Source organism: Triplophysa dalaica, chromosome 1 (genome assembly GCF_015846415.1).
Source record: "Triplophysa dalaica isolate WHDGS20190420 chromosome 1, ASM1584641v1, whole genome shotgun sequence".
NCBI classification, from domain to species: Eukaryota; Metazoa; Chordata; class Actinopteri; order Cypriniformes; family Nemacheilidae; genus Triplophysa; species Triplophysa dalaica.
The window spans coordinates 31,570,675-31,596,854 of NC_079542.1; the positions used below are offsets into that span (position 1 = coordinate 31,570,675).

Consider the following 26,180-nt stretch of genomic DNA (forward strand, 5'->3'; position numbering starts at 1 on the left):
TGAAAAAAGTTACTCAAAAAAGGATCACTAGTTTTTAGTGCAACATATCAATAAACCATAAAATTTAGTTTCACAACAAGTGTTTGGAATGATTTCCAGTGCAAAATGATGAAACGGATTTGCTTTTGAAAGATATCAAGACGGATCTTTTCCCTTCTGTTTACATTTGTGCGCTGAAGGCATAGCGCAAAGGAAAGAAATAGAACACACGAATGACATTCAGAATATTCCTTTTGTTTGATCAACTCAAGAAGAAGACAAGGGTTTCTCGTTCTCAAACACACAGTGTGTTCCCACATTTTTCAGAAGCAAATTGTGATCTTTAAAAAAGGCGAGTTCCTCGCACATCTGGGATTAAAGCGATTATAGACTATTTTTGGGTTCTGTGAGCACCGTGCTGTTGAACAAACACTGGAGCTGATTTGAATTCGCCCACACTTTAACACGGAACATGACGCAGTCTTTCCGAGGAATGACGCTTCTGCTCAAAACGCAGCAGATTATGTTTATGACATGATGTACAGTGCGGGCTACAAGTGTTGTTCTAGCAAACAAACCAGACAGATGACTGCGTCTTTGACTAATGTATGAGATACAAGGCACTTCGCACGACAATAGAACAACTCAAGAAAAGAACATAAAACATTAGGTTTGGGAATAACCAGGGATAATAATAAGCCAGTAAGCACCCTAGTCACTGAAAACAATGATGTAATCAAATTACAGTAAATACAGTACAGTAACAGTAGTCTCAATGCCATGCAATCTTTTTAGTCAAAAACTTTCGGCACTCGAACATATGACCTTTTGGTGACAATTATTAATCCCATCCGATATTCAGCCACTTGTCCAAAAAGTCAAAACGAGACAATCTTAGAGACATAGCTTCTACCCTCCCATTTCCATCCTTTGTTAATCATTATAAATCAAGATTATTCATCGGTTATACAAGATTATACGTTAAACTAGACTTTGTTCACGACTGAAGTAAATGACCATTTACAGTCACCAGTCCACGTCTCATCCTAACATTCTCAATGACACGTGAAATTAAAGCAGATTCGCTGTGAAGGTAGTAAGTCAGCTCTTGGTCAGTATCCATGACCGCCGGTTTAGCAATCTGCTAATTTGGTCTGAAATGTCATAACAATCGCAAAAATTGTACATCCGGCTTTATGTTATTAGATGTCCTTTGTTCCATTGAGGTTGTCTAATCTGATAATTACTTTTACAATTGTCAGTAATTATCCCGCTACATGAATAAAAGTGGTCTGCGATTGTTCCCGCCGGTGCAGAAAAGCTGCTCCAGGATACAGATCATTTTATAAAAGCTGTGACACAAGAACTAACAGAAAGCCTCAGAAATAACTAAACGCACGCCAGGGTTTTTGGCCACTTGCGAGGAAACATATGGGTGCCGTCTGGTTTTATAATTATGCGTGATACACATTGAAACAGAGAATGTATTTCATTCAATAAAACCTTATGTCAAAGTTTCCGTTTTGTTCCAAAATATAACTAATCTCTAAATAGGTAACAAATGTAATAGCTTTTGTTATGTAATACAAGTCTAGACACTGATTCTACATTATGTTGTATAATTGCACTGCTTTCAAGAAAGCACATAATTGATATTCTTCAGACAGTCTGGTTAGGTTTTTCTTCTGTAAAGAATAAAAGTACTACATTAATTAAATGCGTGAACGTCTTAATGTGCAGACTCCGTTAAATGTGTTGTGCGTATACTTTCTTAGATGTCCTTATAATGTCTTTTTTTTGGTTTAACTACCTTTGTTTAAGAAGAAAATCGATTTTAAGTTTTTTATATCTCCGAATGGTGTGATTGGCTGAATTTAAAACATGGCATTAACATGCGACCGTACTCGGATGTTCACATACAATACACATTGAAAATACAAGTGTAAACACATCTCACAAAAGAAAAAATAGTCATTATTTCCCAATCTCTCACAGCTTAATCACTTTCTTCTCCTTTAAAACTCTAGCACTGGCTTGTAAGTGCTGACAATTTTTTCAGGAAATGCAAATCTGTTTAATCTAGAACATAAACTTTGTTATTCGTACTGAGCTTGATACAACAATACACAAGACAGAAAACGTGCATGCTTCCTAAACACACATCATCATGTTGTAGCAATGGAAGTTGTGAGCATGCCGGAACCTCTATTAAAATAAGTGACCTATCAATGGAAACAGAGTGTTGATGCGGTGTGGGCAAAAATGACTTCTCCATCCCTTTACTGTCGCATCCCTCTCTCCTGTGACAACAGTGACAACACAGCATGACCATCAAAGAAATTGCCTATTATGGATGACAGTTCCACTAAAGCTAATGCACAAAATGCCCCTGTGTTATTCGAAAACATATAGCACAGGTCAGGGAGATGGCAGTTGGAATAATCACAATACAGATACACGCAGGAATATACTGTGTGATGGGCAAGTCGATCGTCCGGCAATGCCTGTGCAGAGCACACATGAATATAAAATATTTACAAATATTTGCGTCTCAGCTAAAGCCCTTATTAAAGATCCTTATCAAATATTTAATGCACACAACCGCCATTTGGAGACACACTTCTTATTGAGCACAGTGTCCATAAATGATTTACTGTAGAGATGTGAGGTTGTATTTTTAGAGCCTTTGCAGAATTATAATATATATCATTTGCAGCACTATTTGCATTACATTAGACTTAATAGTCAATCACCCTCCATTGCAGGTAGTAGATATTCCACTGGCTAAATATATTTTATCTGACATGAAAGTAAATTACTGGTCACAAACACAAGTATTGAATTCACACTCTCAAGACAGAAGTGTATAAATGCTCATTCACCAGCGCATTAAATCTATTTAACTACAAGCCACGCTGCCCAGCCAGTCTTAAAAACATAATAGACAGCTTGCGTGTATGAACATACGCTTTTAAGAAAGATTTCCAGGGGGTACATGCAGCCGAGTTCACATGGTAGGTAGCGAACCGCATATGCTGTAAGAGTCAAATATAAATTCATATAGTTATTTCAAACCTGTGTGACTTTTCTTCTTCTTAAGAACACAATAGAAGAAAATATTGATATTTTGAAGAATGTGGTAACCTCAACGTTATTCCCATTGTCTTGCATTGGTTTTCTGCCCATACAATAGAATTGAATGGGTACTGCAGTTGTTCAGTTATTAATATTCTTCAAAATAACATATTCAATGTTCTGCAGAAGAAAAAAGTCACAGGAGGATGATTAAAGAAAGACAGATTTTTGGGAATATATCCTTTTTTGGGGGGAAGGGGGTGCAGATTGTCGTAAACGTACCTGGGGGGAGGGGAAAAAAGTTGAAAACCAATGATCTAGAACAATTATCAAGATAGCCAAGCATGTCTTTAATGACAACAATATGACAAAAACAATAAATATATTTTGCTTTCAAATTACCAGAGTAATCAATAAACATTAGTGTGCAGTACAGTAACTTTGCATTTGGATGTATATTGCCTTGGTATACTACATGTCATTTTTCTGATTTTATTTAGATAATTTTTAATTTTAGCATTTCTTTCTTGCATAATGTGAGTTTGCTTTTGTCTAATCCAATGCAACTCCCCGCAAGAGCTGATTCTATCGTCTGATATTACCTGGATTGATCTGGTTCACAAACACAAACCATGAATCAATGGTATCTGTAATAAGCATTCTGAACTCGGATGGATCACTCTCCAACAAATTAATATTTTCTTTTCAGAGGTTTAAACAATAAAGTGCAAAAAAACGTCTTTTTATAATCACTCATCCCAATTATGTCTGGATTGCATCAGTTTTAAAAAGTGTTACAGCACGAGGGACCCGGCCCTTTCATAGGCATGAAATTGATTTAGCGCTCTGCCTTTAGGGGGCCAATAATGACCCCTCATCTCTGCATGACACATACCTTCATCTCCATTTCACACACCCTTAAGAGGAAGAGAATGAGCCTGACATCCTTGGAGAGGTTTTTTATCAATGTCCCTTATTCCCATAACGGAGTTGAGATGGGCAGTATCTGTCTAGTGAACAACATTAAGGGGGCAAGTGTTATTACTATGTGCTACCTATGTTGGAAAGAAGAGGTTCTTCATGCCACCTCCATCACAGAGAAGAAAACTGTTTTCATGGGTAACCAAACTGGATTTTTAAATTGTGGTGCAAATATGGGTGTTAAAATCCAGTTGCTAAGGAGTTCTGAGAGGTTGCTAGGGTGCTCCTATGTGATTACTCGGGTGTCCTGTGTTGTTACTAGGCCGTTACCATCCAAAGAAAATAATAGACCATTTTGCAAGACATAAACAATGCTAGTCCAGAAGAACTTCATGTTAAAATATTTTAAAACGACACAAAACGTAAAGCAAAATTTAACCAAGACGACATTTGAAAGTGAATCAGTGAATGAAACGAACATCTTTAAGACTTTACTAAATATGTCAAATGTAAATAAAATTGAAGTGCTTCTTGAGTTGTTTAGATCTAATAAAATGTTGGCTTTTTGCAAAAATGGCCTGACATTCCAAAAATGGTTTAAGGTAAAAGATCCACCTCACTTAATAATCTATGAAATTTGAGGTACTATTCACGTCCATGCAAAATAGAAAAGGCAGTTTTACATACATTCTAAATTATAAACATCTATATGAAGTCTGACAACAGACGGTTCACAGATGTATCGCAGGTGAGCAAACAATAAAAAAATGTCTCACAGATGTAAATAAAGACATTAAATGTCTGTATGATGTTTATGATTTACACCGTGTCTACACCGGAAGCGACCGGCGCGATGCAACAAAAGACATTAGAAATGCATTAGAACCTATTATAATAAAAAAATGTCCACACTGGATTCGGCGCGGCGCAACAAACCCATTAAGCTGTCACGTCTAGAATTAATGTAAAACTGCTCTTCTGACACATTTATCAGATGTTTTCACAATGCAGATGTTTTCCATGGGCCGGTTAGACCAGATGTGTGTAAGGTACAACCTTCGCACTACTTAATATTTTTGAGTTGCACCATTCAACCTAGTTGAAGCATAACGTTATGTGTTAACTAAATATTTAGGGAAGCCTCCCGTCAGGAGTAACTGTAGGAATAAAATTGTAAAATCACTGAACTGGCGCGCCTCCGTGTGTGTATCCATATGCCAGTGTTGGGCATTTCAAAATAAAATCATCTTTTTTATTTCCTTGACTGTTGGCAATAAAATGAAATCATGTATGACATGTAATTTATTATGATTTTATTTTTCAGAATTGTTTTTAATTAATTGTTTATTTATCTCTTTTAATTTGAAATATTTAATACCTATTATGTTATTCATAATTTGGTAGTGTTCTATTTAATAAAAACTTATTTTTACCGTTATTATGATATGTAAAATAAGTTTAAATCAAACATTTGAAATTCACAACTTTTCAGCACAACTTTTCCTCACAAATTCAAAGGCTGCTATTGGACTATTGAAGGTAAACATCATATTATGCGACTACGCATTACTTTACGGAGAGCTTATGAACCACTAGCTACATTCTGTCTTGAGAATAAATGGTGCAACCGAATAACGAACAGTTAGTTACAAACTAGCTATTAGTTATTTAGCCTCTAGTGTGGACTTTGCGTTCTCATTTAAGAAAGAACTTACGAATGCCTGGTGCAACCCTACCCTGATCTCCAGATCTTTAGCAGACGTCTTACAGACGTACATGTGCTAGCTGGAAAGCTTCTTCTTTGTCAATTCCTTCCTCCTCTTTAGCTATTCTTTTCCTACCCTATAACTATTTATAAAAATTGATTTAAGAAAAAATTATGCTTGCATTGGCAAACACCACCAATAATACCATGATACACGCGCAAAGGGGTTTATACAGGCACAGTGTGTGTGAGTTACAGAGCCCTTGAGATAATAAAAAATGATTTTTTCACCTCTAAAATGGTGTGTTTATAGCTTTGGTCACTGGTAGGGTAGGCATATATTTGCCGAGTTGAGTGTGCTAATTCAAGCAGGGATGTATCCTTTTGAAATCCATTCATAATGAAGAGCTTTTCAAAATTGCGAAATGGAACCGAATGGCCCTGCTTTGCTTTTGAGAAAGGAAACAAAAATTGAATTGATCCTTGCTGTGATTTTGAAATCAGAAAATGGTTATTGTTCCAAATCGCCGACAAATCCTGTGCCTTTGAGCATGCCCATCTGTCAAACAAACGGCACATCACCATCACTACAGACACGTCTGTGGCCGTCTTCACATGTGAGCTGTTGTTCTGCGTGTGGCCACATTGACTGCTTCATTCGCTGGGGCGAGGTGACTCGGTCGCCCGTGAAATCTTCGGGTTTGATGATGTGTGTTAAATAGCCCTTGGCTTATTGCAGTAATGTAGCTGGGAAGGTTGGAAGCCCTTATGACAGCATTGATAAGATCTTAATAGGCATTGAACTATTGGGGCAGAGACTGCAGAGGGGAAGCGCAGGGGAGTTTCAATGGCAAAGCAAAAATAAAATCTGTCAAATGTGGTTAGCGATGTTACGCAGTCTTCTTCCTCAGTGTTGGGCAAAAGGCATCTTATTACATTTCAGATGTCTGATGGCAATATTAAGATATACTCAAACACACTCCTTATGGATTATAAAATCTGTTGATTCTAAATCTTGCAGCTTAATTCTATTACAGATATGATTAACGTGAAATGTGTATGTTTCGCGAGTGCATAGTGTTTCTTTACAAAGTGACATTGCCAACTAGTGGCCTGGCATGCATAGGACAACATTTTTTGTTGTTTTCTCAGATCCGTGTGAACATGGATTGTTTCAACGATTTTGTTGTCTGTATGCTAAAATGCACATTACTGTCGTGTAAATGTCCCCTTAAAATAAACTACACTTGCAATGCTGGAGATCGTGGACCCCTGGAGGTCCCTTTGATTTTGTGGCATTTTATGAAATAAAGAAATCTATTATACATTTTATGCAATCAAACCTCAGAAAAATAACCAACCAAACCAAAAGAATTGATGTTTCAGCATTGTATAACTGAATATCATCTTGATCTTAGAATTTTAATTACACCAAAAACATAAGTCTTTATATTGGGGGCTACAAAGCAATGCACCCTACACAAAGAAAAATTTTGACCTAAACCAAACAACCTAAGCCATTATAGTATGCAACGACAAAAGCTTCACGCTAAACATTCTGTCAATATGTATGTATCCTGATCTCATTCAAAAACTTTGAAATTGAGTAATGGTTTTGTGTCCACACAATAGAAGTCAATGGGGTCCAATGTTGTTTGGTTTACAATATTCTGTAAAACATCTGTGCTCTGCAGATTAAAAAGAAAGTTATACATGATTGTAATGACATGCAGATAAGTAAATGATGAAAGAAATTTAACTTATGGGTGAACTATCCCTTTATAGTACCTTGTTTTGAATGAGCACCATTTAGCCCTATTTGGACAGTAGGTGCTGAACGGGAACATGAGGTAATTTCCTCTTTTATGACCCGTGTTTTTCTCCGACCATCTTGGAGCAAATTTCGGGCTGAATTATCTGATTTTGTACACCAGAACGGTAATAATTTCATTATAATATCAAAAACATGTCACTCCTTATAATAACGCTTAGTTTCCTACACATTGTCGTGAACAGGTCATGTGACTGACCATATGCGTTTCAAGAGTTCTGATGTGTCATATTTGTGCAATTGTTGTCAATTATGTGCCTGAAAAACCATTTCCCCTTGAATAGTCCCTTCAACCCCATTTATCTGGGAAAGAGTCCCACTGTTAATAAAAGAGGGAGCAAATGCTCAAGAAGGTAACCAGGGTTACCTGGTAACAGTCTTGAATTGAGAACATACAAACCCTTGTCAATCACTTATTTCCTTCTGAGGAATTAAAGCAACACTCCAAGCCCTCAATTACGAATGAACAACAAGTAAAGAATGGGCCGCTCCAAGACAAAACATTAACAATGGGAACAGTGACAGGAGAGCATCCAGGCTGAAAAGGCAAGCGAAATCAATGGGCACGCTGTGGCCCAACATCCGTCTACTGTATGATTTGATGATTTAATAGCAGTCCAAGTGCCCAAACAAAGACAGAGCGATACACACACACGCGTACAAGATTTTACCGGCTGCCCAAAATAATCTGTGATCAAACTCTGACGGCAGAAAAAAGGCTTTAGAAAGATTGAGCGAGGCAAAAATCCAATACAGCTCAATCTGAGGTAATGGCTGCCTAAGACCTCCAGCTGATTTGAAGAGCAAAACAGGACAAGTGGTCTATTGTGGGCAGGCCGGCGCACTGAAAGGGGCTGGTATTGACGTCAGTCTCCGAGTGTCAAGTCTTTTATGCCTCTTCAACCTTGAATGATCATCAAGCATAATGAGGAGTCACTCTCCGAGTCAACGGAGCTCATATTCTCTGTCTTTCATAGGACTGTTAAATTGTGGCGACACAAACACGTAAAAAAAATGTGGGGTTTCGGGAGATGTGCGCAAAGCGTTTTCGTCGGGTTGACAAATATGAGGCCTGCAATGAGAACAGTGAACAAAGCAATCATTTTCTCTTAATTCTTTCCTGTTTGATGTATTGCCTCGGACACACAGTCATTCTTCAAAAGCACAGTGAAATAAGAACAATACTGGGGAAACTGGCAAATCTCAAACAAATAACAGCAATGTATATAGTACAACGTTTGAAATGTGTGTACTCGTTGGGATTTGGATACACAGTGATGTATTCACTACCAATGTTATACATCCAGTACATTCTACAGGTAGCAACAACTTTAGACAGTAGAGCAAATTGTCAAAAAGTAGAAGTCAAAAGTGTGCATTATACCATATGATATCTACAAACTTCAATCATTTTGATAATATTAGTTTTAATGTTTCAGGAGGTTTGATTTGATTACAAAATGTTTTTCATTGAATCCAGAGTAATATAAACAGCACCCAAAATTGAAAGTCCAATTACGAATTAGTAGAGACCATAACAAAAAGTGCATTGAAAAATTATTTAAAACAATTTCAATGCAATTCACCACATATAACTATAAAATGCTTTATGTAAAAGTTCAGGTTCTTGAATCTGATTGGTCGAACAGTAGTCGCAAGGTCCAGAAGTACTTCCGGTTTCAACTAATTTTTTTAACCTTACATTTAATTATATTTAGATTTTATTAGTTTTTAATGTTTAAAGACTTCAGATTTGATTTTACTTTGGTTTGAATGCATTAAAACCAAAGTCTAATTACAAATTAGCAGAGAAGAATTACATTTTCTTATTTATAAAGCACTTAATTCCCAGAATTTTCCTAAAATAGACATTAAGGCATGGTTATTAAAATACAAAATATATATTATGATTTATGTTAAGCTTCTTGAATCTGATTGGTTAAACTGTAGTGATATAGACCGCTTCTCAACTGAACAATGGTCCGGAATTACTTCCAGTTTCTTTTTAAAAATGTATCTTGCATATATCATTAAATCTTAAAGACATTTATTAAATATTGTATTTCTTTTATAAATAACCGGTTGGTTATATTCTGTTCAAGCATGTGTGAAGTGTTAATAAACAAAAACAGGAAGTTCTTCTGGACCACAGTTGCTTTCGTTTTCTGAAGTGGTCTCTAAAATCTGACATCACTGTGTCTTTTCAGAGTTCAAAGTTCACAGATCTGTCAATGTCCGAGTCTATCATCTCTCTTTCTATAATATGTCTTTATGCTTTAATGTATGTATGTGATATTAAATGACTATGATATATTCTGGGCACATCGCCTACCCTTATAACAAATGTAGATTTGAACTGTGCAGCTATGTCAACACTCGCTACTCAATGGAATAACGATAATACCGTGGTATAAACTGTAATATAACAAGGAGAAGCCAGGCTAACGAAACAAAGATTCGCAGGCATTTCTGCCAACTGCCTCCCCAAGGTCTGAGACTAGAGGATGCATTCAACTCCCATTCTTTTCACATAAACCCACACAGAACAAAGCAAACCCTATCTGACTCATGATGTGCCAGACCACTGCTTAAAAGCAGGCGCTAAACATAGTCTTAAAACAAAAGCCGTGAACACTTTTTATCTTACACAGTCCCTCAGGATGATTGACAGCTGAAAAGTTGAGGTAACACAGTGTCGCCTTCACTTCCGGAATGCGTAAAAAGTTTATTTTTTACATTTGCGGAAGGAAGCGATCATTTTAACAGCTGAAAGTTGCCAAACAATATGCTTTCGCTTACCTTTCATTCCAAATTTGTTGCGTCTGCTATATTTGTTGATGAGGACAAAAATAGCAATGAGGAACACGCAACCAAACCCAGCCAGAAGCACAGCAATTGACATCTGCAGAAGACAAAAATGAAACGGTCACAACGATAATTATGTTACACTACACAAGAGCAAAATAAAACTGGACTGTTCACCAAAAAAAGGAAATGTTGTCATTATTATTAATGAAGTCAAATCTGAACATGTCTGTTTAACAATATGACGCTGTATAAATGATGACATCATTTACATTTTTAGGCGAACTGTCGCTTTAGGAAATCTTACCCCAAACGAGTCTTCTTCCGGTCTCTTCGCCTCATCTTCAGGCGATGGAGCTAGAGAATACAAAAGCAACACTTTTGTTTTTGCGCTTGCTGGTTTTCTTTTCGGTCTTTTCTAGATACAGTGCCATACGTTTGTTTTAAATTCAGCTCTCAGCTAAATGGCTGACTCCTGAAACCCAGTGTGTAAACTTAAACGCTTTAATCAGGCAGAGCTTTCATGGGTTCAGAAGTCTGAGCCGGTGTAGCTTGTTCACAGGTGTCAGAGAGGAATTGAGACATTTAATTGAGCCGTGATGGCAAAGGTGAAGCGGATTTGCTGCATCATGCACCCCAAGCACGAACGCTATCTTCCTTCAGCCCTGAAAACAATTCCGCTATCCTGAACTCTCTATGCATCTCACATAGAGCTTGTGTACGTGCTCAAACATCTCCACGGTCAAATCCCGTTGAGACTATGTCCTCTGGTACAGATACAGGACAACCCTATATCTTTTTATAGACACAGGCAAGATTCCGTTGTTAAATTGGGTAAGGTGAGGGTTTATACCGTATGGTGTAGGTGTTTTTAAGTGGAGCCATATAGAGACGCAACCTACAAGATGTCAAAACGAATCCATCAACGTTCTCTTTGAGTTCAGAGATAATCGTGTATTATCTTTAGAATTACAGAGGTACGGAATGCAATTTCATGTTGTATGAACAAAGGCAGAACAAAGACTTGAGATATATCAATGAGATATAAGTTGGTCTGCCTCTACTTCCAGTTTAAAAAAGATAAAAAGAGCGATACTTACTGTACTCAATTATGCCTTGTAAAACAACAGCACACCGGAAGGGATAGATAAAAGAAATAAATACAAGCATATACACTATATTAGACCTTGTATTTTAATGCAGAAGCATCAAATATATACGATTAAACAATATTTGCAAATCTGGAGATCATTTGTTATATTAACCGAAATAACTGTAATTTAATAATCTGTACTAATATAAATAAAGTTATTCTAAAGTATTTTTTGCTCAATAAAAACCCATTTAAAATCAAGTGGTAACATATAAGATCTGTCAGATTGAAAAACAAAAAAAGCTAAAATAACACTGAGCAGACATACCTTCATCGTCGATGAACGGCGGCTCTAGGAAATATCCGAACACAGTTTTAGTGACTGAACCCAGGGAGTTAGTGGCTACAAGGGTGTAGTTTCCATTGTCATAATGCGTTGGGTTCTCAAAACTCAAGCAGCCTTCCAAGTAATCTTGGTAGTATGCCATTTCCGTGCGGATGTAGTCGCTCTCCAGGATCTCCCGGTCATTGTGAAACCAACGCAATGTGGGATGAGGGAATCCTCTCACTATAAACTCCATGCAGGTGTGATGGCGGCGCTCCGGCTCGTCCAGCTTCAAGATTACAGGTGGAACTGATGTGAGGAAAAATAATATTGATGACTGAAGGTTGAACCCTTACAAATTATAAGTCTATTCAGGTTTGCTTTTACTAGTATACTTGTTTTAAACTAACAATAATAAATGTATGTAATTGTGTGTAGGAAGTTTAGCGTCATCTAGCGTTGAGGTTGTGAATTGCAACCAACGGATCACACCGTCAAATCTTTTTGAAATCTCTGTTCTATTCAATTCACAACCATACCTTCTTAAATCACGTTGGTGAAGAAGTAGTTGGACAGAGCATAAATTGACACAGAAGCTTGCAATCTCACTGTAACCAACTATGTACTATACCACAGCCTCAAATTCCAAGTTACACGCCAGCATTTGTTTGTCATTCAAATGAGAACGCGTGCTTATTGTCAGTTGCCCTCTTTCACAGAAGTGATTTGTGCTCGGCTGACTGATGAGCCCAGACAGGAGAGAGATCCCTCCCGTAGCGCGAGCTCCGCATACATCCCGCCTAAACAGATGACATGTGTTTTAGAATCAGCATGCAATAGCACCCTTCCTCCCGGCCTGTCTGCTCTCTCTACTGCATGAAACCTGTCATTTATAGAGTCCTGCTGAAATCCCATCAGGAGACAGAATGAGAGAATCGCATATGCAGAGCTTTTGATCAGAATACAAATATCCAGCTAGTGCGCTTTGTTAGTAGCTAAGGCAACCATTTTGAAGATTTCTGCCTGGCAAAAGCAACGCGGTGGCGCGTTCTGATCTCAGCTAACTCATGTTCTCTCAAAACTATCCACAAATATTTGTACAGTAATGTTAAAAGAGTGTTTAGTTGTTAATTGGTGTAAAAATGTATATTAATACACCTTGTTCTATATTATAAACATTCATAGTTGTTCAAAAGTGATGGAACTGTGTTATTTGTGAGCGTTTGCAACACTTTCCAGTAATGTATTATTTTCTTTGAACTCTGAATAAAGATTTTCAGCTAGCATTCAAATCATTGGACCTAAAAACAGATTTCTTCTTGGCTGGCAGCATAATCTGATCTCACCCAAGTCAGAATTTTAGCTAACTTTATCTTAAACCTATTGGAAAGCTGCGGTAACGTTGCAGTTATGTTTACATTCTTTTTTCATTATTTAATATTCAATATTAAAACATTATGAAAATTTTGGTATTATATTGTTGTTCTTACATTGTTATAAGAACATTTAAAAGACATCGCTTGTCATAACTTAATGGGAAAACAATTAGCAAAGCGGTCTCAGAACATATTTTTGTTAGCTGGGGTTGGGTATCAAGAACCAGTTCGAAAATGAAACCAGAGTGCAAAGTTTCCCCTCAATTAAATTAACACACCATCTTAGAAATGTTCAGCTCTTTATTGGTGTCAAAATGCATATTAATAGACCTTTTCTTATCTTATATACAGTATGTCCATTTTTGTTATCTGTGAGATTTCGTATCCTATCACCTTCCAGTGATGCATTATTTTCTTTGAATTCTGATTAAAGATGTGCAGCCGTGTTTAAATAATATAGCTAAAATAAACAAAAAATATATAAAAAAGCAACTTTGCAGCACAATCTGATCTAATTCTGATAAAGGCTAATTCAGAATTTTGGCTATCATGGTCTCAAAGCTATTAAGAATCTGCGGAAACTTAACTGCAGTAATGTTAAAAGGATGTTTTATCAAAATTATATGTCATTGCTAAATGTTAAACGCTGTTATTAAAACATTGTTTTTACGTTGTAAGTGGAATGTTTAAAACATTCATAAAAGGTTAGCATAACGATCTTAGAATATATTTTTGTTAGCTAGGAAGTAGGAAGTATTGCGAACGATTCCATATTTCGAAGGTTTGTACAATGTTGCACAATGTCATCAGATTTTATACTTATTAAAATGATTAACTGCATACAATTTTTAAGTTTCTTTATGAGCCAATAAGCAATGAAATTCTTCCTTGATAAAAATAACAACCCTCAGCACTTGGTTATCAAAAGCAATCATAAGAAATATTTCCACTTGGTGGCCGTATATCTTGCTGCTGTCATTTCACTTTAACATCACGGTCATTAGTCAGCGCTGTGATAAAATGTAATGCTTTTCATCTACCCACTGTCTTAAAATCATGTGCTGTTTAATGAACATAATGATGCCTGAGTGTCGGATCATATTTGGGTGCTGGAAGATTAAAATCGGCAGCTGGAAAGATCCTTCATTCCCATTAAAAAGTTGAAAGGTTCAGATAAATGTGACGCACACACACAATTCTGCCTCCAGCCAGTTCGCTTCTTATACCTTTTTAACCCACTTTCACAGAGAGCACAGCGTAAAGCTTATTTTTATGAAAACGTTCTCCCACGTGACCCTGAATTAAATTAACACATCAGCTTTCAAGTGTTTAGCTGTTAATTGGTGTCAAAATGTATATTAATACACCTTGTTCTGTTATAAATACCCTGATATTTGTTCATAAGTGAATCCAATGTGCTATGTGTGAAACTTAGCAGCATCACCTTACAGTAAGGCCTGTTCTCCTTTGAATTCTGAATAAGGGTTTGCAGCCTGTGTTCAAATCATTTGACTACATCATTTTTTATTTATTTTTTCGTACAGTCACTGAGAACCGGAAGTTGCGATCATTTTTACATCCGTATTCTGAAGCATTTCCGAGTGAAATGGAATTTGTAATGAGAAAAATAGTGGGCGTGGTTTTCGTGGATGGATCGTCATTACAGGAAGGAAGTGCATTTTCAAATTTTAACCACAGATTATGCGGGCACACAAATTTTAAAGGGGTCATATGGTCTTTGGTGTGCTATAAGTTGTCCATGCATGTATAAGACACATAAAATTGCAAAATTAAAGTGTCTGAACAAAAGATACATTCTATCTATAAGCGAATGTTCACCCTGACCTGCCTGAAACGCCTCGTGTAACCACAACCCCACCAAACTACATCAATTTGTGGTATGATTTGACTAAGACCGCCCAAATGTATATGCAAGTAAGATGGGCATATGCAATTGCTTTGGAACCTGATGTTCCAAATATGGTAAGAGGCGTTACATTTCCGTCACACGCTTGCAGTATTCGACCAATCACTACGCACTGGTTAACTGGCCAATCATATCACACCTCGATCTTCAGAGCGATGAGCTTTGTAGAAAATCTGCACGTTTCAGAGAGCCGGGGCAAAGAGGAGATACAAACATGCACGGTATGTGGAAAATAAAGCATTATTGAACCTTGAATCATGTATCATGTATACACATTGGAATACATCTAACAAACAATAATATTTGTGTTAGCCGTGTCATATTACCCCTTTAAAAAGAGAATGACCCACATTGCTATTTGCAATAAACACTGCAATATTTCATGAAAAAATAGGCATTGTCATTTTCTATTTAGTGGGACTTAAGTGCGTTCCTTTTTCAAAGCACTCTGCTATAAGTAAACTAGATTTTCAAATTTTCTGGGGAAAATGTGGTGGTGTTTGGCATTTAGTATGTTTCTACAGTAAGCGTTTTCTGGGATGTTCTGGGTGGTTTGTAGACCATTTTAATGTGGTCGCTAAGCACAATCAAAAATAACATAAACTTACAGAGCACAGCCAGTTGAAGGGACACATTAGTCATGCCAACCACATTCTCAGAGATGCAGGTGAGAGTGAAACCGTTGTCGTCCCGGCTCACATTGACCAGCGTCAGGTTGATGGAGTGAATGTTGGGCAAGTAGACGTTCGACTGGAGGGCAGACACAAAGCATTAAGATTAGGTGAAAAGTAAACGGGTGGAGATTTGTAGGTTATGAATGTTGCTCACTTGGTGCGTGTTGATGGAATGAAGGCCATGCACGGTCCAGTCCACCTCAGGTAATGGAGAGCCGGAACCGTTACAGCTGAGCGTTACATTATCTCCCTCCGTCACAGTGAGGTTACTGTGGGCAACACTGATGTCTGGCAGGTCTACAACACAATTACAAAAAACCTATTATAGTAAAAATAGTCTTATTTAGATATGTTGATAATGTAAAAAATAGATAGTTGATAAAAGTATACTTTGAAGTATACTCTCTACTCTAGTTTATTAGGTTTTTATTCTTTAATTACTAAATACTTCATTAAGTGAACTGAACATCATGTTTGTAGTTTTCTAATTACATTAATTTTGCACAAAAATATACTACTATATTCTTAATTTTTATACTTTAAACATATGTTTCAGTGCACTTGAGAGAGGTTTAAAGGAAATTATTATCATCACTGTTTACAAGTTTCACGCATGTTTTATTGACTCAGCTTTCCACCCCAGAACTAAATTTTTACTTTGTGACTTTAAGAACATTTAAGTGTATAAGATGCTATGTAAAACATGAAAAAGTATTCAACAGGCTGTTTGTTTAAAAGTGTAACTACAAGCCAAGCATACTTATGAATACTTATGAACAAATTATCAAGAGATTACAAAAAGTACAAGTATATGTACAAATATATTCAAGTAGTGTCATTTTTAGAAAAGTATAGATTTAAAAAAAAAAAAGTATACTTCTAGGACACTGAAATAAATATATTGATAAGCGAGTACCCTCATGTATGGCTACATTAAATCTATAAAGGTGTAGCTTCAGAATCTTTATTTCTGAAAATTATTGAAATAAAGTATATCTTTATTTCCCTTATTTTGATTTATTTCATATTTCAATAACAGCTACTAAAAGTATCACTGGGGAATTTTAGTGGAAATTGATTACCATGATCATTTTTGTACTGGGTGCATATATACAGTATACATATATATATATATATATATTAATCCTATATGTAGAATACAGAGTATATGTTGTACACAGGCCTCCAGCTGTATTATTTATAATTGAAGACATCCTACCACAGCTGGCAATGCTCATTGATCTCAGGCGAATCTTGTATGCTCCGTTCTTGCAGTAGAGCTGCTGGGTTTGTAGCCCAGCTTCTCCTCGGTGCTGCCAGAGCTGAATCCACCGAATGTCACATCCACAGTCAAAGACCACCCCCTCCAGCCTCCTGCATCCACAACAACAAACCAACAGAGATTAAACATTTCTATATCACCAAAATCCAATATCATCCAATCTAAACAAGGGGATGTATTGATCCAACAAGCAAGAGAGGAGCGAATATTCATCAAACTTCATAACTTTGTTGGACTGGTTAGGAAAACATTTCTTTTTGAAGGTTGTGGTCTATTGTAGATTTCCCTGTTTTGAAAAAACAGCATGCTCAGTGTCTTCTTATAGCATATAATTTCTTTCAGTAACAGAAATTGACAGCATACAAAATGTATTTTGAAAGTGGACATAGCTTTAAATTTACTGTATTAGACCTCTTAAAATACAGTCGGTCGCATTGGCTGAATGGGGAAAAAAATCTATGCCCTTACAGTGTGATGAACCATATATTATTAACGGGATCCTTTGATCTCAGCATGGAATGTTAGTCCATTAATCTGTATGCACGGGATGGAAAACCCACAACTGTACGCACCACTGTGTGCTTGCAAAGACCTTCATTACTTTGCAAATCAGTTTCTTTAAATCTTTAGGAATCAGGTCACATGAGAATAAGTACTGTACTAGTGTTCGACACGGAACGCGTGATTTTTACACATCAGAATTTAAAATGTAAGCAATTTCAGTATAATCAGTATATAGTATTTTCAAATAAAATCACTAAACTCTTGTTAGAAAGCCTGACAAAAAAATTATTATCATTATACATGTGCTTCATGCTCACACTAAAACATAATTTATCTTGTCAGAAGCAACCTAGCAGTGGCCAATGGGGGTCCTGACATCATCAGAAATGACTGACAGCCCATCTCACATCAAGGTTTAGTTGTGCACCTGAAAGCAATGTGCTTTGAAGAAGTCAAGAAACTTTTGTGAAAGTAATGAGATGATTTCCATTTGGAGAATGGAACAATACATGAACAGTAAATCCTGCTATCATTTTCCAAGCGCCTGGGCTAATATTATATTACACTGACTTTTAGGATGGATTCACTGAGTCTGTGAATCAATAATCCCTGTGAATCTCATCTAGCTGTGGAGATTACACCATTATTATAACACCACAGTTACAGAACTGATACCCATCTACTCCCATTCATCTCCATAACATCTGAAATTTCGTCAGTGAAGTTTGCGTTATTATTTTCTAGACTCTGTTCTATCTTTTTCTTCACTTTTACTCCATCCATCCAACCAACCGGTCCAGTACACTAGTACACACTAGTATACAACGCACTCAGGGAAAGTTCACTCAAAAATAAAAGTTATGTCATCATTTATTCACTCTCATGTGGTAGTAAGTCTGTATACGACTGTATATGACTTTCTTCAGTGGAACACAAATAAATATTTTGAGAAATGTCTTGGTGGTTTTGTGTCCATATATTGAAATCAATGAGGCTCAATGTAGTTAGGCAGGTTAGCATTATTCTTATCAATATCTCGCTTTGTGTTTAGCAGGAGAAAGAAAGTCATATATGTTTGGAATGACGTGAGGGTGAGAAAATAATGACACAAAATTCAAATTTGGGTGAACTATCCCTTTTATCCCTGTCAAGATTTACGCGAAGAACCCAAGTGCAGGCAGCTACACGGGGTAAGAAAAATACTTTATTTAACCTACACCAAACCTACCATGGGGGAACAAACGAGAACAAAGACCTTTTAAATCTAAATAGAACAAACCAAAACCTCCCACGAGGGGGAAAAAACAGAAGAACAGAGTACTAAGAAAAACTACACAAAACTACGACAGAAATACACTTAGTAGACACCAGCGCAATATATCAGCACGTTGACAAGAGCGTGAGACACGGAACACGAACCAGCACAAGACAAGAGACACGAGGTCAATATATAGGGGAAACAAACACAGGATAATAAAGGGAACAGGTGTGGGGGATGAGACACTGATGGGAAGGTAACAACGGACCGGAGACCGGAGAGAGAGAGTATAGCAAGCCGATAGGCTCACTATCTCTCCCTCCACACACAACCTAAGGCTATGACATGACTTCGCTGCAAGAACAAGCATAAAAATGACATGATGGCGGAATCATAGCAATCCCAGGATATAATCCCACTTTACATTGTAATTTCAGATAAGAGGAATTAACCAAAATAAATGTTTTTTAATAATCAACATTTTTCTATTCTGGGTAAAATTTTCCTATTAGTTAACAAGAAATTCAGAAAATATTTGTTACAAAGTTATAAGTGAGCACCACTGCTGAACTAAACACAACCCAAGAGTTCTTGGGCCCATTTAAACAATCTAAACTCATGGTCTAAAGCAAAAACACTTGCGCCACATTGTGCCGGGTGTATGATACGCCCCAGTAGCATACTACTGTTTGTTATTGATTATAGTTTAATTCCTTTTTCAAAGCACACTATGTAGTGTTCAGTGAGTATAAGACTACTATTCTATTGAATACTTGATTTCACTTCCTTTGAAAAAAAAGGAGGTAGTCATTTATAATGGAGTTGACCGCTGTGAGTCTAACTAGACGGAGGAGACGCAAATGCAGTGAGTCTGGAAATGTTTGTATACTTAGTGCCCTTGAAGACAATGACTTTGCCGGGTTTATTGCATTGCCTGCTTTCACTTTCATCTAAAGTACAGTTTAACCATATAATCCATCATTTTGATCGCATGTCATGCCGGTTGTAAACGTCTTTTGCAGACTCTGACAGAGAATATTGGATACATGTTCTTGTGACCTCCAGGGCGTCATTGTCAGTCGACACGTTCTGCAAGTTATTTTACAGTAATAATTCCTGACATTTAACACTGGAAATGACGCCGATTAGAAGCACCATCTGCATACGCCCGATTTAATTTGCTGTTGAAAATCCCCAGTCGCCTGTCAGCACACGTCACCATTGTTTCTGTTGCCATTCACTGCCATTGATTTGAAAATGGTTGACATTTACAAATGGCATTAAGATGACTAAAAAGCAGTAGTTTTAAGACCAAAAGAGTTTCTAATGTAATTGGCCAGGAAATATAAACTACACAAAACATCTTAGTCACCTCGGTCTTCTAATGCTGCACGTTATTGTAAACAGTAAGTAATGTGCTGATACTTTTCCACGCTTGCATTAAGTTATGCTGAAATGATTACTAAAAAAGCCAAACACCTACTTGGAAAATATATTTGGTTACTCTGACATTTTGATCTGATTTTAACATTATCATCTTATATCACTCAGGACGGCACAAATAGAGCAGTCCCTGAATTCCTTAATACATTCTGAAAGGACAAAAAGCATGCGTCATAAAATATTAAGCATGACATGTGCCTGTGAAGTTGTGTTCAGCCATAACGAAGATTGAGTACAGGCCGTGTCAAATAAATATAATAATTTGTTTGTTTTATACGCATCACAAGGCACCATGTCATCGCTCACGATCAATAAACAAACTCATCAATTAACACATGCTTAGATTGTTCGGATATTCATGACAAATGAGAAAATGAGGTCAGGCTCCGAACAGACAAGACCAATACATTTCACTGCCTTGCCTTAATTAACCAATACAAGCAAGACCACTGTTCACAGAAATGAAGAGAGTGTTTCCGTTTCATCACTTGGGATGTCTCGCGTCGATAAAAACACATGGGGGGTGTGTGTGGGTAGGGAAACAAATCAGTTGACGGAATAGTGCGAAAAACATTTCTGATCAACCTGCAACGATGCACTCTTGCGCTGTTTATATTGTGTGATTTGGTCACTGTGTTTATGTCAATTTCAATCAATATCACTGTGAACTTACAGTTCGAGGAGTTGAAGATGCTGGAAAAGCTGCCAGGAGAGCGTGGATAGAGGGTTCCTGGACAGGTTACTGTGAAAATAGAGACAATGGTTTAGATTTTGACTGTGAAGTATACAGTAAATTAAACAGCATCCACAATATGTTTTGTAGTTCCCAAAGTGCTTTAGGTCCAAATAAGACTGGGCTAGACTTGATGTTATATTTCAAGAAAATTGATCCGATTGTGAAATGTCTAAAATCTTTCCTGTGTGAGATTGGAAACATTAGTTTATGGGAAAAAGGAAGTTTTGATAATATTATACAAATAGGCAATGCAATCTAATGGCAATTTATAAGTATTTCATGTTGTCATGCGCAAATCTGTGGCTAATTCAGATGAATTGTATAAACTCATTTGTTCCTTTTCCTTGTTTTTTTCTTCTAAAATCGTACATTTTTGGACAGTTCACATCATATACATTTATACAAAATCACCACGTCATTAAATTAATATGTTTTCGAAGTGAGATCTAGTTTGGTTAGTGCAGTCTATATGATGTACTGTACAAAAGACCATGGGAATGTATTTAGAAATTAAATAGTCAATAGGATTTCATAAAATACCAATGTAACGAGCAAGGCGGGACGAGAGCCGTGAGGGAACGACGCGAGGCCTGTGACGCGAGTGATGATGAGTATCAGCTGCGCGTTGCAAGGAAACGACGCTAAAAGGACAAGCGACAAGAGTGTACACAAACATAATAAATCATAACATAAAATCCAGTTAAATCAAATAAATAATATCAATATTACGTTGGGGCATGAGGTAAACGTTTCCTAGATCAGATTAAGCACAACCTTAGGTGTGTAAATCAGATTTTTATATAAACGCAACACAATTCAGCAAGTCATCTGTTTGCGTGTGTTGTAAGAAATTATGAGTGCTTTAGGACCCAGGAGAAAGCAGCATGACATCTGTGCTCATAAAAGCGCTCATAGCCGAAGAAACAAGCTGAACAGAGTTGAACTCAACATATCACAGCATTTAATGGAAAATGAATAGAACTGATGGGTTTGTATAAAGTAAACGTGTGTCAGTATATCTAAATTTTCACAAATTTGTAAATGTTTGGATTAAAGACCTAATCAGTGAAGCGCAGTCATCACAAACGTTTTGACGTGAATAAACAGGTATGTTTCACGTTATTTTGTTTTTCAAATGTCAACACGTCTGACTCCTGATTTACTCTCTGGACAGGGTTTTTCAAGCCGTAACACTGGGACGGTTTATTAAAATATGACATGGTAATAATAACCGTTGGACGTCTTTATCATGGTAAACCGGTAATCGTAACATCCTTATTCTCTATTGGCTTACCGCTGTAATGACGTTGTGGAGAGTAGATGAAACCGAGTAGATGAAAAATTCTAAGCTTTACATAGGTACCAAACTTTAGTGGGTTTGCGAATTCCCAAAGAGCGGACAGCAGCGAGTGAAGTTTGTAGGATTGTGTTTCCGGCCATTTGTCTATGCGATTTTGATAACATGATATTTACTTAATATCCTAATGATTTTTGCCTGAAAAGAAAAACGATCATTTTGACCCATAAATTGATTTGTTGGCTATTGCAACAAATATACCCATGCTACTTATGACTGGTTTTGTATTCCAGGGTCATCTATTACACAAATAATAATTCAGTGTCCACTGGTGAAAGAGTTAACACAAGTGAGAAGCATTTTTATGCAACAGGAAATCACGGCGCGGACCCGTCGGTGCCAAGAGGAGCCGAGAGAAAAGGAGCAGCTGCAGGGGCCACGCAGCCAAATCAATACAGAGAACTTGAGCAGTTCAGTGGACGCTATGAAAGACTGCAGGTTTAAAAGCCAACAAACGCAATACAAAGAGGTGGTCTGGGACTCGTAAATGGCTTTTAACCAACAGAGCTGAAGCCATGATATGTTGTTGGGAGCATTAAGATAAATCTACTGGATATAGATGAAGATGGACGTCCATTAAACGGGACCTAGGATGGAGCAGACGTCACACAATTGGTCTGTTATTCAAAGCGAATCGTATTAAACATCAATATTTGACCAAAGTTGGTAACACAATGATTTTAAGGCTATTTTTCACATTCCGAGAATTGATGGTTATGGATGCGTCATGGATGTGGATCTTTCATAGAATGTATTTTAATAATTCACACATTTTCTTTAAGAAAGCAAAAAACTAAAACACATTCGTGGGATTCTCTACAAACCTGTAGTACAACTCGCATGAAAAACAAACTCTAGTATACAAAAGTATTTACTATAGTAAACTGCAGTAAAATGCCTAGTTACTATAGTGTTATTGAACGTATATTATTTACTACAGCTTATCAATTTGCCATAGTATACTGTAATAATTACACTATACTAATATATAGTATAGTATAGAGTTACTATAATATAAAACACTAATTGGTAAATACTATAGTCTACTACTGTTTTGTGGAATGATCCATAGGTGGTGACAATAGTCTTAAGAAAATTTACCATGGTATTATTATTGTAAAATTGTAGAAACCATGTTTTTTGGAAGAATTGATTACAGTGTATGACTATAGTTTAACTATATTAGACTTCCAGAACAACCGAGAAAATGATAAAACACAAAAAGTCCCACAGATTCATCCAATGTAAGAACATGAATACTTGGGAGAATTTGTTTAGAATTAGCCAAGAAAACAACCACCCAGGCCACCCTGGCAACGGCATAGTAACTATCTATAAACCATAACAACACTATTTTCAGGAAATAAAAAACTTATTTTATTTATTTACTGATTCTGAAACCGACTACTCACACGCACATATATGTGTGAGATTTCTGTAGTAATAGTAACGTATTTTACAGGAAGCTGTTTGACTAGAAAACTAGCTTGTTCTCATTAGGGTCATTAGAAACTCTTACGAGTTTTATACAAGCACTACTGGCTGCCAAAGCTTGTCGCCATAGCAACAAGCGCTCTGATGCTGCCGGATGCAGGGGGGTTTGTTGGCTCAGTACGCTTTCAAGTGTCAACAGCCCCCACCCCATATCAAACACACACACATACAATCTCTCTGTGAAGTGTACAGAGTAGTAGTCAAATGTATAACTGATTGAGTAATTCAACCGTTTCGTTTCTCCTTCAGGGGCGTCTAATGGATTCTCATTTAACTGTGTTACATAATTCAATCTATGTATGAGCACATGTCTGTATAGGTGTTACTTAACAGTAAAAATCCTGATTAATCACAAGCTTGAATGTAACTACATTCTGTTCAAATATCACAGTAGCTTCTGAATTAAATAACACCTGATCTGACAAGATTCATCCAACTTTCTTACAATTAAAGGGCTTGTGTCATATCATTTTTTATGTGTAATTTCGTATTGCCGGTATATAATATTTGTGCAAATTAACCCAAACACTACTTATTTATTTTTTGTTAAAACCATTTGTGATCCTGTCTGTGAAATCCAAGCTAAAGTTGCATGAGATTAGCCGTTAGCATCAACATTTGCATCAAAGTACTTGCATAGCCCTAGAAAGAATGAAAATAGGTAATGTGTGTTTCTTCAACAACATTTTACCTTAAAATTCTGTGAAATGAGAGTCAAACAGTGATTATATCTAAATGTATATATTTATATTATATGCATTTTGTGTAGTCCTAATTTCACATAAAAATACTATTATCATAATTTATTGATTTTCATTATGTAATCCTAAATGTCAGTTTCTCTTATGTACCCCCTGCAGTACCCCTGGGGGTATACCGCGTACCCCCATCTGACAACCACTGATCTAGAAGACGTCTGTAATATGTTTATGATTTAGAATGTATGCAAAACCGCTCTTGCTACGATCTTTATCAGATGTTTTACAGAGTACAGAGTTTCCCGGATCTCCAGAACTTAAGCAGACATCTTATGGATGTACCTTTGCTATCGGCGAAGGTGTAAATTATAGATGATATGACATATTTTGAAAAAGAGTCCTTGAATCATTTATAATCTTATATAGATTGAAATAATGATTTTATTGTTATTACATTTTATTATTTTTCACAAAAGTTTGCTTCCTAGGCATTGGTTTAATATTTGTCATGGTGTTACTCGGTCAAAGATATCAATGTATATTTTTACAGAATGTTCTGGACATTATATCAAATCACACAATAAAAGTGACTTCAGCCGTGTTTTCACAGACAGGGTCACATGTTCAACCCCAATCTATAACCCTCAGAATAAAATAGTGCTGTGCCTTTTAGAAACCTTTCCTTTGTATGTCTGTACCAGCTGAACTATGAAACTCGATCTATATCAAACCGGTGAAGTATAAAGCACTATATCTTTAAAGTCATTTGAACACAAGATACTAGAGTACTACTAGTCTCTGGTCTTGTTTTTCTTAGTGGAACTCGGTCTTGGCTGAAATCCCAGCGTGAGCCATAAAACATCTGAGGCATATCAACAATGCCACGACTTAGCTGATCTTCAATGCACCCTGATATTCACATGTAACTCCTCTGCTACGAACCCTTGGTTCTAACCCTGCAAAGGTGGGCGAATTTAGCTATCACCATTCTTGCACTGGGTTGCTGCATATGTGATGTGTTTGTAAAGTATTTTATTTTAGATTCCAACACCTCAAGTTCCAACATAGTGGACGACTTGCGTAGAAACAGCGGTGGCATATAATCTAGGTAGGCAGTCTACTAAGAAACTGTGTTAGTGTATAGACTAATGTCTTTCTTTTAATATATTTTGTACGTCTTCATCAAAATGACTACTCAAACGTTCATGTTATCTACTGACAGCGGCAGCAGTGTTGCAAAAGAAACCAAATTATGTCTGCGAGTCGCTCCAGATAAGAGATCTCGCTGAATGCCTATTGCCTACAATGCAAATGGAAATGTTACGGTGTGTTTGTGCAAAACCACCTGCATATTTCAGGATGTGCTCTTTTCAAAGGTCATCTTTCACTCATGCGAGAAAAAATGTCAACGCAAATTGAACAGGGTGGAAGGTAGTTAATGAATTAGGAAATAAAGTCATTTGGCACCAGTTGCGTCGGAGCCACACAGAATTTATACAAAATTGAAAACCTGGCAGTGTAGCGGAGACTCACAAAAATAATTACACTTCAATTGAAAATGTATGCATTTTTCATGTTCAAACTCCCAACCACACATTAAAATCATTTCATTTTCTGTCCATTTCTTTTGAAAAGGTTTTAACATGTACTTGGTTTATCCGAGTTTCTCTTAAGCACATGGACAGTCATTATCATCT

At 36.7% G+C, this 26,180-nt stretch overlaps 1 protein-coding gene across 3 annotated transcripts in view; it reads right to left on the reverse strand.

Moving 5' to 3' along the window:
- Positions 1–26,180, reverse strand: part of ntrk3b (neurotrophic tyrosine kinase, receptor, type 3b) — a 102,420-nt gene that overhangs the window by 34,470 nt on the left and 41,770 nt on the right. For 2 of the 3 annotated variants that reach the window (XM_056747981.1, XM_056747994.1), the window contains exons 4-11: positions 20,872–20,940; positions 16,931–17,085; positions 15,866–16,008; positions 15,646–15,787; positions 11,738–12,043; positions 11,417–11,431; positions 10,624–10,673; positions 10,311–10,413 (exon numbers count right to left, since the gene is read on the reverse strand). In XM_056747981.1, the coding sequence (XP_056603959.1) occupies positions 10,311–10,413; positions 10,624–10,673; positions 11,417–11,431; positions 11,738–12,043; positions 15,646–15,787; positions 15,866–16,008; positions 16,931–17,085; positions 20,872–20,940 (983 nt within the window). The remainder of the gene's footprint in view (positions 1–10,310; positions 10,414–10,623; positions 10,674–11,416; positions 11,432–11,737; positions 12,044–15,645; positions 15,788–15,865; positions 16,009–16,930; positions 17,086–20,871; positions 20,941–26,180) is intronic. The other variant, XM_056747985.1, reaches the window with a different exon arrangement.